Source organism: Sphaerodactylus townsendi, linkage group LG08 (assembly GCF_021028975.2).
Source record: "Sphaerodactylus townsendi isolate TG3544 linkage group LG08, MPM_Stown_v2.3, whole genome shotgun sequence".
Lineage (NCBI taxonomy): Eukaryota > Metazoa > Chordata > Lepidosauria > Squamata > Sphaerodactylidae > Sphaerodactylus > Sphaerodactylus townsendi.
In genome coordinates, this window is record NC_059432.1 from 31,367,565 (window position 1) to 31,381,343 (window position 13,779).

General features: G+C 42.8%; 1 protein-coding gene across 5 annotated transcripts in view; it reads left to right on the forward strand.

The window, feature by feature from the left end:
- Window positions 1–13,779, forward strand: part of PCDH15 (protocadherin related 15) — a 904,280-nt gene that overhangs the window by 695,016 nt on the left and 195,485 nt on the right. For all 5 annotated transcript variants that reach the window (XR_007245346.1, XM_048507034.1, XM_048507035.1 and 2 more), the window contains 2 exons: window positions 758–851; window positions 12,089–12,217. Coding sequence is in view for 4 of the 5 variants with exons in the window: in XM_048507034.1 (XP_048362991.1) it covers window positions 758–851; window positions 12,089–12,217 (223 nt within the window). In the remaining variant the exon portion in view is untranslated. The remainder of the gene's footprint in view (window positions 1–757; window positions 852–12,088; window positions 12,218–13,779) is intronic.

Here is a 13,779-nt window from a genome sequence, read left to right on the forward strand (position 1 = left end):
CACGGTGTCCTCGTTGACCCTGCTGTCGCGTACGCCCACTGCCCTCGACCCGCCACTGCCCTCTGACCCCTGGAGGTCGGAGGACAGTGTAAGGGCTGCTATCACTTCCAGCAGGCTTAATGGACGGTGACACCGCGGGAGTGGGCTGATCGGAGATAGCCGCCTTCCCCGCATGCAGCCCGCGACCGCGTCGCTGAAGGCGCTTCCTCAACAACAACCCTCTTTAAAGGGTTTGTTGTTTAGGGCGCTCTACTCTGGGGAGTGCGGGAAGCGAGTTTGTCGCTGCTGCTGCGTTGCAGCAGCGGTGCTCAGCTAACGCGCCTGGGGGCGGCATTTTAAGCTCTGGTGTCGTGGATTAATGGGGCACGCAAGGAGCGGCCCTGGTTTATTGTAGCCATTGAAACCACTCCAGTCAAAGAGCTGCATTCACTGATTTCATGTGGTTTAAAGCAGCTTCACTGTTTGCTCAAGTGATTGACAGACTTTTACTCAAGCTGAGGCCATCTGTCACAGGATACCATGATATACAATTCTCCTAAATATATATATGCAGCTATGAAGCATAAGAAACCAACTGTAATATTTTTACAAACAATTATTCAATTGAAAAAGAAACAATGGAAGTAAAAAAGAAAAATGCATATTTGTTAATAGAGAAGTATTCATTTCTGTAAATAAGAAGTGCCATAAATTCCCTTGTTGATTTTTAGTAGCTGTGGTTTTCCTGTAATGTACTTTTTTCTTTTTTAATCACTAGATCGGGGCTGCTAGCCTTAGGAAAACCTTTAGACAGAGAAAGCACTGATCGCTACATTTTGATTGTTACAGCCTCAGATGGCCGACCAGATGGGGTAAGTTTCTTGTGAAAATATAAAAGCATGTTTGTTTGTTTTCAGGGTAGAAAGAGCAAAGAGGTGTGCAGCCAGCTCACCTTTGATATGAGCGTTTTGTTAATACTTCTGTAACTTACATGAATTCTCCTTTATGTCAGAAAAGTTTCGTGCAGATGGTTCCACTGTGCCACTTTGGAAGTACAGCACATACACTGCGAGTGAAGTGATTTGTATCACATCCCCTGACCTCTCATTGTTCTGTAATGGCCACAACACACTCTTCACACTGTGAGTGGTTTCCCATGGGGTATATCTTATGGCTGTTCCAACTCACTGGGACCAGTTCCTTGCTTAGCTTCTGACAAATCATTTTTGAAAGTTCTCACTCACCCTGTGTGAAGCCATAACCTGAGATGCTGCCTTGCCCTGGAAAATCTTTTTGTTTTGTTTTGTTTTGTTTACTGACTCTCCATTGAGAATCTTCACATTGCAAGATATAAAGTTGGTTCACGTTTAAAAAAAAAACTCCAGGGAAATCATTTTTGAAAAGGTTTGGCGACAATTACAAGAAAAATTGTATGAAAGATTTCATTCTGTTTGCTTGAAAACATTAGTCCCTAGAATCATAGGAGATTTTTGCTTTGTTGTCATGTTATGTTTACTGTCACTGGCTGTATAAAATGCTCTGGTAGTGATAGAAAGGTTGTATTGCCTAACATTTTTGGGTAATCTTTCATTTATTACCTAATGTTATGCTTCCCATAAAAGTTGTTAGCTTGTTTTATGGCTCCTTGCCTGTGGTCCTTTTTTGAATAATGGACTATTATGTCTGAACTTTTACAGAGATCTAAAATAATTCAAACATTGGTAAGTTGCTGCTTATTATATCAGCCTTTATTCTGGTAAAATTGAATGACACAAACTGCAGCGCTTGTGAACAGTAGGTTGCAAATGTTGCTGCTGTTGGTGCCTCTTAGTAAACCCACAGATCTCCCTTAAAAATATGATCCACATTTAGATAGCAAGAGTTCTTAGGGAGACATTCTAATGGTAGAACTGGACGTTATGACTCACCAAAAGTGGCAGCTCTGGGTCTTGTTCCATTTTGGAAAATCTAGGAATATTATGTTTCACATGATCTGCATGAGATAACCAGTAAAGTGAAAAAAGCTTGCATTTTCTGTTGGACTGAGCAGAGACGTAGTTCCAAAGGGGGGGGCATGACGCATCTGGCACTTCCATTGGGGGCTTAATTGGTGGGGTGGGGGCGCTTTCGGAGTAAGGGTGGGAGAACACACCAGTGCATTGGGCGCTTTTCCTCCTTGCTACACCTCTGGGACTGAGTGTTTCTGTACTTTACTAGTGAGAGGAAGAGACAAGCTGCTGGTTTGATGGCAGTTCTATTCTTGCTGCTACATTCAGATTGCTCTTAAATTCAAATATGTCTTCCCCGACGAGGGAACTTCTCTAGGAGACTCACAGATGATTCTAATACGAATAGACAATATTTCGTACATATTGAAGACCGCTAGATAAATATGTGAAATTATTGAATTGTATAATATTGGGTTGGATCCTGTCAATTTTTCTGCTGGAGCAAGAGAAAGAAGGGTCAAAATTATCCAGTTATTTTCCTCGTTTCAGCCTCCGTTCCACATGGGTCTTGTTCAAATAAGGCCATGATGTGTTCCGAGTAACCTATTTAGGGATCATATGTGGTTACTGGTAAATGTAAGTGGCAATTGATCAGGTTTAAGGAGATCTGAATGAATATGAATTTCCTACCCATGGTATTAGCCATGGGCTGTTCATGTTGAAGTCATCAGTTGATGTTGAAGTCATCAGAAGGGCAACAAGGATGATTGAGGGACTGGAGCACCTTCCCTATGAGGAGAGGCTGCAGCGTTTGGGACTCTTTTTTTTTAGTTTGGAGGAGGCTGGCTGAGGGGGGGGGATATGATTAAAGTTCACAAAATTATGCATGGGGTAGAAAATGCTGACAGAGAGAATTTTTCCTCTCTTTCTCCCACAATACACTAGAACCAGGGGGCATTCATTGAAAATGCTGGGGAAGAATTAGGACTAATAAAAGGAACACTTCTTCACGCAACGTGTGATTGGTGTTTGGAATATGCTGCTACAGGAGGTGGTGATGGCCACTAACCTGGATAGCTTTAAAAAGGGCTTGGACAGATTTATGGAGGAGAAGTCAATTTATGGCTACCAATCTTGATCCTCCTTGATCTGAGATTGCAAATGCCTTAACAGACCAGGTGATTGGGAGCAACATCCGCAGAAGGCCATTGCGTTCACATCCTACATGTGAGCTCCCAAAGGCACCTGGTGGGCCACTGCGAGTAGCAGAGAGCTGGACTAGATGGACTTTGGTCTGATCCAGCTGGCTTGTTCTTATGTTCTTATGTTCTTATGAGCATTCATGTCTGAACAAGCACAAAAGTCAGGATGGCTATTAGTAGGTTCTTTTAGCTAAATCTTTTGATTATACTTGTGAAATGTCCAGTTCTTCATTGACTTCATGCTGCAGAGTGAGGAGCTAAGCCCATTCAGTCATGTCCATCAATTTTCTGCACTCTTCTGTCACATTACTCATTCACGATTCTGATGTAACATTGATTCTCTGTGGAAGAATGCTTCATAGGAGGGGGTATGGGCTACACAATACATTGTGTAGAAAGTCATAAAGATTAAGCTAGATCTCAAAGTGCTATGCTACACTTTGCATCTTGATTTTTCTGTAAAAACAAAGGAGAATCAGCCTGAAGACAGACATATGTAGTACATGTTTATTCTGCTGATACCTTTCCATACCTTCTTCATGGTTCACAATGAGATTTTCTTTAAGTAACATTATTTACTCTGGAAGAAAAATCTGCCCAATATGCAGCCTTCCATATATTTAGTCCTAAGTTCCTTTTCTTTATTAACTATTAAAAGAGTGTTTGAATAATAAAGTAACATGATGAAATATGACAACCAGATGCCTTCATAGGTGTTTCAGCAAAATTGTAATGAGCTGCAGAATATAAATTCCTGCTTCACTTGCTTCCAACTGGCTAGTTAACTGTCACTGTGGTTACACCTCTTCACTGTAAAGGTCACATTTGCATCTTTGTTTCTAACTACCACACTCTATTTTTAGCATCTACCTCAAATAACTAAAGTAAAAAAGAGTTTAGTTTTACATTAACAAGGTACACAATGGAAGTAAGCATTGCACAAGTAATCTTCCCTCACTGGGAAACCACTACTTTAGGGCTTCTAACACACTGTATCTGACTGATCAGTTCCATTTGCTAACTGCATAACATGGATATGAATGGGCAACAATTAAGTGGAGTGTTTTAAAAGTATAATGCTGCTGCTCTTACTCTGGCCATAGAATAGCTAGTGACTCTGGAAGGAAATATACATGCCCACTAGGAATGCCACAAGTTACATTGTTTGGCAGACAAACTTATTTTGTTCGGCACTCATGATCAGACTATGAGCTAATCAGAGATATGTTCAGATTGCATTGAACAACTTGGACAGCTACCAGACAAGTTTACAGCTACCTGCTGGTCAGCAGCCAACTCACAGCTGATGGAGGGACCAGCTGGGAGGTGATTGTTATCCAACCCACCACATGGTAAAATAGCTATACAGTTATATTGCATATGGGAGCTCTTATCTGCACTCCAAGGTGGCCAGGGAAACAAACAGTGTTTTGATACCTCCACTGCAAGTCGGAGAGAAGAAATAGTTCCCTTGTCTCCTCCCCTCTTGTCCAAGTTCATCTAATGTCCAAGTTCATCAAATGTCCAAGTTCATCTAATGAGCATCAGTGGCAGAATGGTGATTCAGACCTGGGTATCCCTGAGTCTAGTTCAACAGTTGAACCACTACACCATACTGACCCACATAATCATCGCAATATAGATGCAGATGTCCATCCAGATGTGTATTTATACTCTCATTAGTTTATATGCAGAAACCTGCTGCTGGATAAGAGTACATTTATATATGACTAATGATATATGGAGACACTGGAGCCCTTTGTACATGATTGTACACCGCCCAGAGCCCTCCGGGGATGGGGCGGTATAAAAATCTAATAAAATAATAATTATAATTATTATTATTATTCACAGCAGCTTTTATGCTTGTATTGCCTTTTGAGTTTTGTCTCCAATTTTTCTTTCCAATTTCAAGGTAATTTCTTATCTCAGTCTCAGACTGCATTTTGCATCAATACATCGATTTAACATCAAAGCTCACACCACTTTCTTTGTGAATTTTCTTTTTTAATTTCAGTAGTTGTTTTGAATAGCATGATAACAAAAGTCTTCAGCTCGTTCAAGATGGGGAGACGGGAAAACTGAAACAACACAGATATGCAGAAAGACTTGTGGTGATGCTTACAAAGTACCTGTTGTTGTGGGGGTACATAGACACAAAGCAAATTTGCAAAGATGGCATAGCATGAGACCCATTAATAGGGAAAAAAGAAAAGTGAGAGGTCAGTTGAGACGCTGAATACACACCTTTTGTGGTGCAGGATCATGGAGAAGAGAGGTTTAGAGAGTAGAGGAGGGAGGGAGAGAGAGAGAGATAAAGAGAACCTTTCTGTATTCAAAAACAGCACTGAGGAAGATACAGGAAAATGGAGTTTGGTGAGAAAAAAACCTATTAAATTGAAATTATGCCGAAGTTATCCTTTATGTGCATGTCTCTCTATCCCCCCCCCCAATATATACATTTTAAAGGATCCTCAAGTGCAATGTAAATGCTATATAATTTAAAACTTAAATATTTCTTCCACACAAAATCATGCAGTTTGTGGCCAAGGAGCTTAATTAAGTTGATAATACAGGAAACTTACTGGTTGGCTGTTACTTCTTCAGCCAGTAGAAACTACGGTGATGTCTGTAGTGCAGGACAGTTATCAAATGTTTGAGGGGTAGTCGAATTTTTTTAAAAAAACACACACAACATAGGAGCAGTGACTAATGTTGGAGAAGCACTTAGCACATTATCCACTGAAGTAGTTATCTCTCTGTTTTTTTTTCTTACTGCCTAGTCTGTCCCAGGATAGATAATGCTGGTAATAAAGGAGATGTAGAAAATTAGAGTTCTTGACCTCCCCGCCCCCCCGCCATCCTCTTATCAGCTTCATGGCATCCAGAATGCAGTCATTTGTATAGTGATGATGTGGCTATACACATTGAATACCTGGCTAACAAGCATCTTAAAAAGCAGATATACCTTGTTAAAAAGGAAGGGGTGTAAGTCTTAGGTCAGATTGTTAAGGGGGAACTCTGGTTTTATTGTTTAATAAAAACTTGATTAGACCAAGCAATTTTATGGGAATGAAGACTGTGACCTGCTTGCAAGAAATGCTAGCCAGCCATGTGAACTAGCAAGCTAGAACATTTCCTGGTCATCAGACCTTGGTTATGATTATGTGCACTGCTTACTCGGAAGCAATTCCTGTGCTGCTGTTTATAAATGACAAAGGGTATTAAATTGGGCAGGGTTGACACACCTTAGTCTCTCATGCACAGCATTTTTGAACTTTTAGACTTTTAACTTTTAGATAGGTAAACTCTTGGGAAAGAGATTATTATACATATGGACTTCCGTTTAAAACAAAACATCCTTTTCCCTCCAGACTTGGAGTGCGAAGAGTGGGTATGGTGAGCTAACAAGTGAGCCACAGAATTGGCAGAAGGCGAGGAGAAAAGAGATCTAGGGTCCTCCAAATAAGGAGATGAGAAGTCTCCAAATTGGGAACACAAGTGTTGGAGGCAGTCTTGGGGTCAAACCAGATGTGATAACATCCTCATGGCTGCCACCAGGACATTTCTGCCATTTTAAAGAGATTTTAAAATGCTGTGAGGGCTAAATCCTGATTGGATCAGCAGCATTGCAGGCTGAAGTTCTCTTGTCCCACCCCCCCCCCCCCCATCACATGCTGAAATAGCCAACCCCCTGCCACAAATATTCTGGCACTTGAAAAGGTGAGGAGAGAAAACAAGAGCAATTTCCATTTAAAAAATGGTGAGTAGCAGGGTGATTTATTGTGCTTCCTTTGACATAATACTAGCCGTGCCTATGGTTTGGCCCTTAGTTTACCCTGCTCACTGAATGGAAATTTAGGCAGGAGTTCCTGTCACTGCACTGAGCATTTTTAAAAAATTGAATTACAATTCTAGGCCACCTTTCCCTGGACAGGCTCAGGGAGGCTTACAACATATAATATCATAGTGAAAAATGCTCATGTGAAGACAGGCCCATTATGCAATTCATGTCTAATCTATAGTGAATTTACATTCCCATCAGGGCAGACTTTTTTATGGAAGACTTTTTCTTGCTGCTTGCAGCAGATGGGAGAAGACCCAGGTCTTTGAAGTGCAGGGAAAGTCTAATCCTTTCCCTGCCTGCACAGCAAGAGTGAAGCAGCCCAACATTCCGCAAGGGTTGCTTTGTATCTGCCTACATTCCCCCACCCACGCACTTCTCCCGTACTTCTGGGGATAGGAAGAACACCACTTTTCTCCCTGATTTTATTCAAATGGTTCCATATATGCACAGAAGCCATGATGGAACAGAATTTTTTTAAAAGAGACAGAAGAATGCAATGACCCTGCCAACCTGAAAGAAGGGGTGAGTGAATATGACTTCTTCAGTCGGGGCTCTGCCTTACGTGCCATAGGAAAAATGTGAGGAGAGCCCAATGCAAAGCAAACAGGCGCAGGGCCATCAGGGTAGGCACAACCAGCCAGTGGCATAGTGCCCACGGGGTGGGGGTGGAGGTGCAACGCCCTGGGCGGAACAGTGGCCCGTTGAGGGGGCATGGTGGGTGCGTTGCAGGGTGGGGGGGGCAAGGTGACACCTCATGGCAGAGGGCACAGGGAGTGCTCCGCACGCCCAGGCACAGTTTCCCCTCACTCTGCCTCTGCAATCAGCTGTAGTTCTTTCAAAGGCTTGAATGTTGGGGAATCCTTTGTTCTAAATTGTTCTGATAAATTGCAGGGACATTTACAAGAATGACCTAAGGGCTGGGTGTAAATGATGCAGCCTTGCTTTTTCTATAGTTATTTGACTTTTTAGGTTTTAATGGTCCAAAACTTCAGTTCCTTGGTCTGTCATGACTAGTAGACAGAAGCTGCTCTTATGGTTTAAGACACAATAGTAAGGGCCAACCAGAGGCGTGCCAGGAGTAAATGGCGCCCAGAGACAAATTGTCTCCAGGATGCCCCCCAGGCTCTGCCCCCCATCACCACAGCTCTGCCCCCTGATGCCCCCAGGTTCCACCCTACTGCCCTCAACCCTGCCCATGTCACCATAGACATGGGCAAGATCTAGGGTGCCCACCGGTGCCCACTCTGTCCCCACTCCCACCATTCCCCCTGCCAGCTGGGCTGGCCAGCAGCTTGCAGTCTCTTTTGATCTCCCCTCCAGGCAGGCCAGAAGGAGACTGCAGTCCAACAGAACCTTGGAGATCTTTCCTTATAAGCACTGAGGCTGGGGGGGTGGGCTTGGGAAAACTGAGGGGGCAGGGAAGGGGTGGGACTTCCTGCTCCCCAAGCCCCACCCGACCTCAATGGTTATAAAAGCAGAGTCTCCGAGGTTGACCATGACACTGTACAGTCTCTTCTGGCCTGCCCAAAGGAGGTCAGAAGAGACTGCAGGCTGCCAGCTGGGAGCCAAGCCGGCAGGGCGGGAAGGGAGGGGGGAGTCCTGGGTGGGGTTGAGGGTGCTTGGAGGCAGCAGACTGCCTCGTGGTTTTTGCATGCCTCGGAGGGGGTCAAGGCACGCAAAAACGACGAGACAGCAGGACTTCCTGGTCACATGGGGGCCCGATTTTGCGCCCCCCACGTGACAAGAAGAGTGGTGCCTGGGGACAAGGGGTACCCCTTGTCCCTAGGCAGATACGCCACTGGGGCCAACAGAAATGGAAGCTTGAAAGTGAGAGGTACCAAGCTCAATCCCAGTAGCTCAGGCATTTCATCTACTGCTACCAGAGGTAGGAATCAAAACCAGGCTAAGAGGAGAGTGGTCAGTGTAAAGCTATGTTCCTTGGCAAAGGGTAGAATGATAAAGCCTGCAGCTTCTTATTCACTACTGTCTATGATTTTTTGGTCACTGTATACTAAATCTACACATTTTTATTGCACTTCAGCTTTTAAATGGGTTATAAAACCAATCTGAATTTACTGTGTCTCATATGCCTCATGTGTGGTTTATGTTTTGATTTGCTATTTGCATTGACAGCAAAAATGGAAGTACATTTCTTCCAATGAAAACTTTATTTTCAGAAACAGCTGATGCAGTAAACCTATATCCAGACTGCACTGCTTCTACTGGGTACAGGAGCTCACATGCAGAATAAAATTATGTATACATAGAAACCCAGAATGTCAGGGCGAAGGATTTTGCTGTGATGTGCTGCTTTCCTTTGTGCAGATTTGGGGGTGAGGGGTGGGGGGGAGACATAGAAGAACAATCTGTGTGAACTCTGAACTGAAGTAGAGCAGTCTAGTTGTACATTTTCCCCTTCATCTTCTGTTTGTGATAGCAGAATTGTGATAGATGGTGACAGCAGAGCTGTTCATTTAAATGTAGACATGAATTGATCGTAGGGCTCCCAGCTCTGGGTTGGGAAATTCCTGGAGATTTAGGGGCAGAGCCTAGGGAAAGTAGAATTTCAGAATTTATGTTTCAAAATTGTCTCAAAAATCTGTCTCAAACTTTGGAAAGGAAGAGTAGATTCTCTTAGGCGATGCCATGAAGGATTCAGTTCCTTCCAGCTTTTGAGGATTGGGCATAAAGAACTTCAGTGAAGCAGAGATCGAATGATTCACTCATTCCACCTTTAAGCCCATAAAATACAATACAATAATAATTCTGACACAAAAGGTAAATGCAAGGATTGCTTTTCATAGCCTCAAGGTGTACAACTCTGTGCAGGGGTATATCTGCTGAAGATGGCAGCGAGGGCAAACACTGCCCAGCACTGAGCTGTGTGCCCTCCCCAACTCCACGAGGAGTTGGAGAGGGCAATTCATGGCTGGGCTTGGCCTTGAATTGGCCAGCTTCAGCTTTAAACTGCAGACTCTACCTTCAAAGCCTGCAGTTTAAAAGATGGACCCAGCCAGGCTGAGCCCAGCCTTGAAAGGAGAGGGTAGTGGTGGTCTGCCCTGGCCAGGTCCAGCTTTATGCTGCTGGCTCTGCCTTCAAAGTCACACTTCAAAAGTCACATGGACTTTGGAGGTGGTGCCAGCAGTCTAAAGCTGATCCCAACCAGGCTGAGTCTGCAGTTGAAGGCTAGCCTCCACCTGGCTGGGTCCAGCTTTAAACTGCAGACTTCAAGGAAGAGCCCACAGTTTAAAGCTAGAGTAGACCTCGCTGAACTTACCCATAAATTGCATCCCCCCCAACCTCCATGTGGAATTTGGGGGTGGGCCACACAGTTGAACACTGGACCTGGGCCTAATTTTGAACTTCCCTCCTGCCTCTGAACTCTGTCGGGTTGGCTTGAATACTGGGGGATGGGAACTCTGGTCTGTGTGAATCTGCAGTGTAAAAGTATTGTTCTGTTGCTTCTTGGCTTCTTATCTCTCCTCCGCCAACTAGTGAAGGCCACATACTTTGGTCTGAAGTGCTGCTGTGGAATTGTACGGTGGGCGGGGGATGGGTGTGCTGGTTGCTTTAAAATATCAAGTCTCGGCTGGGACAGCAGAGACGGCTTGGCACTGTACGGGACTTACCTTACCTGCAATAAAGAAATCTTTGTTCATCAACAACTGTTTCAATTGTCTGGTTAAAGGAGGTTCTGACAAACTCCATGTAGAGTTTGGGGACAGGGACACAGTGGGAGAGCACGGGTGGCCGGGTACTTCGCCTTAAGCAGCACCTTAGTGCCTTTGATTCCAGATTCCTAAAAGCATGGTCATCTAGTGAATCACCTCAGTTCAGCCTCAGAGCACAGAAGTTTTCATTTTGGTTATTTGACATACATCCCTATTAAATTGTGGGCCTGCTCTGATCACTTAGAAAGCATGGATGAGAAGCCCAGTTTTGAACTGAATCCTGCCATTTCCCTGTGAGCCTTAGTCTAATGAAGATCAGGATTAATTAATCCTCCCTGAATGATGTTAATGCTCCTCTGTACACTTTAAAACATTGTAGTTATTTGGTTCTAGGGAGAGGACCACATTTGTTTAGCATGGTCAGATTGGATGTGGTAGAAGAGGACTGTGTGGTATAAATCTTTGTCATAACAGTGAAATTATACATGACCTCTGACAACTTCAAGAAATAACACTGTTGCTCTTCTTTATATTTTCTGTTTTCTGTTAGGCTCCTTGTGCTTGCAAAATGCAAGAGATTTATAATAACTACAATCAGAAAGTGTTGGTTTTTTTAAACCACCCTTATGTCACATATACGTCATTATTCTTCTTAATTTATGCATGAATTAATTTTGTTGTTGGCTATGCTAAATACTCATGTAGTGGTTTTTAACCAGTTGCTGTGCATGCTGTTGTGATGAGCTCTGTAATGACATGCTATCTCTTGTTGCTATCCCTATGCTTTGTAGCCCCTCTGTAACATTACAGCAGAAGTATGAATCATTAACAGAAAGAGTAAGGTATGGCTTAAGGGCAGAACACATAGACCATATGCTGAACACCCCAGATTCAGTTCCTGGCATCTGTGTTTTTGCTTTTTAAGAATGGTCTTTGGTATCCATGTGCGAAAGCCCTGGAAAGCTGCTGTGGACTGTATAGATGTAGTTGTTTCATTGATATTTTGGAAAATAGCTAGATGGATAAATCATCAGTTTCACATTAGATTTTTGTGTTCATCTGTTCAAACTGTGAGCCAGTGTGCCCTGATTTGGTAAGAAGTTAATGGAATTTGATACGATAATGGAATTTGATACAATAATAATTTATTATGAACAGACTCTGAGTATAACCAAATTAAAGTGAGTCTGTTGCTATTTTTTGTAGTGATGCCACAGTGTCACAAGATATGCACGTTGTGGATTATTTTTAACGTTGGTTTTGTGTCAATTGTTCAGAACAGTATGTAGGGACAGTATATCAGCAATAGTATAATGGCTTTTTTAAAAAAAGGAACCACTACAGAATAGCACTGATATCACTTGGTAGTGTAAAACATAGTACAAATATCACACATTGTAGGCGAATACCCAGATCATAACACTATCCTTTTCCTTACAGACATCAACTGCTACAGTGAATATAGTCGTAACAGATGTAAATGATAATGGGCCAGTCTTTGATCCTTTTCTTCCTAAGAATCTAACAGTACAAGAAGAGGAAGCCAATGCATATATCGGTCAAATGAGGGTAAGTTTATCATAATAACTTGCAAGACTATACTGTTCCTCAGTCTAGATGTTACTAGACCATTGAGGAATGTATCATAGAGAAGTGGGTTCCAGATTGTTCCTAAACTTTTTGAGTGGGAAAGTGAGTGGGACAAAGATCTTGCCACTATAATGCAAGCATCTAGAGCCAAATACTGTAATACATGCATTGTGGGGTTGTCCTTGAAGACTGTTCAGCATCTGCAGTTAGTATAGAATATTGCAGCCATATAGTTTTGTCTACATTGACTCTGAATTTGCTTCTGTCTCAATTCAAGTTACTAGTACTGATCTTTAAAGCACTATGTAACTTGAAAGTAGCATACCTGAAGGACCACTTTCTCCCATATAAACCACTCTGGTCATCTTTGGAAGTTCAGCTTCATGTGCCCCACCTGAGTCTAGATGGGTGGCAATCCAAGAAAGGGCCTTCTCAGTTATGGTGCCAAAACCCTGAAACTCCCTTGCCAAAGGCATTCGCCTGTCTCCCTCTACTGTTGTCTTCCAAATTACCATAAATTACCATAAATAGTACAAATTACCATAAATACTTGCATATAAGTTGACTTTTTCAGCACATTTCAGCACTTATATGTGAGTGAGGTGTATTTTTAAAAATATTTTATGGTTTTTACTTTGTTGGCCTCCAGGGGGTGCAGTTTTTAGGCTAGCGGAACCAAAATTTCAGGCTATCATCAGGTGACACTCCTGATGATACCAGTCAGGTTTGGTAAAGTTTGGTTTAAGAGGTCCAAAGTTATGGACACCCAAAGGGTATGCCCCATGGGAGCTAATAATAGATGGGGCTACATCTTGAGTGTCCATAACTTTGGACCCCCTGAACCAACCTTCACCAAACCTGGGTGGTATCATCAGGGGGGTCTCCTAAAGATACTCTGAATGTTGGTACTGCTAACATAAACATTCCTCCCCTGCAGCCACCCTCAATTTTTCCCCAGATTCTCCCTTTAAATCACCCCCTTTCTGAGTGGATTTAAAGGGAGAATCAGGGCTTACCAGTAGCTGCTGCATTTCCCACCCTCGACTTATACACGAGTCAATAAATTTTACCAGATTTTTTGTGGTAAAATTACGTGCCTCGATTTATATGTGGGTCAACTTATACACGAGTATATACGGTAACACTTTTTGTTTTGTGTGGCCTTCCTTCCTGTTTATGTTCTTATTGACTTGTTGAAGTATTTTATTGTTTATTTATTGTATATAACTTACAGGTTTTAATGTAGAAATGTTTTGATGTCCACGACCTTGGGGACCCTATTTAGCTGGAAAAGAGACATAGAAATGGGGTTCTGTCTGGTTTCTGGGCTGTATGGCCGTGTTCTAGCAGCATTCTTTCCTGATGTTTCACCTGTATCTGTGGCTGGCATCTTCAGAGGATCTGAATGCCAGCCACAGATCTACCAGATCACGGCCACACAGCCTGGAAAACCCACCACAACCAGTTGAATCTGGCCGTGAATGCCTTCGACAAGACATAGAAATGTTTTAAATAAAGAAGTATTATTGAAGGCTTTCACG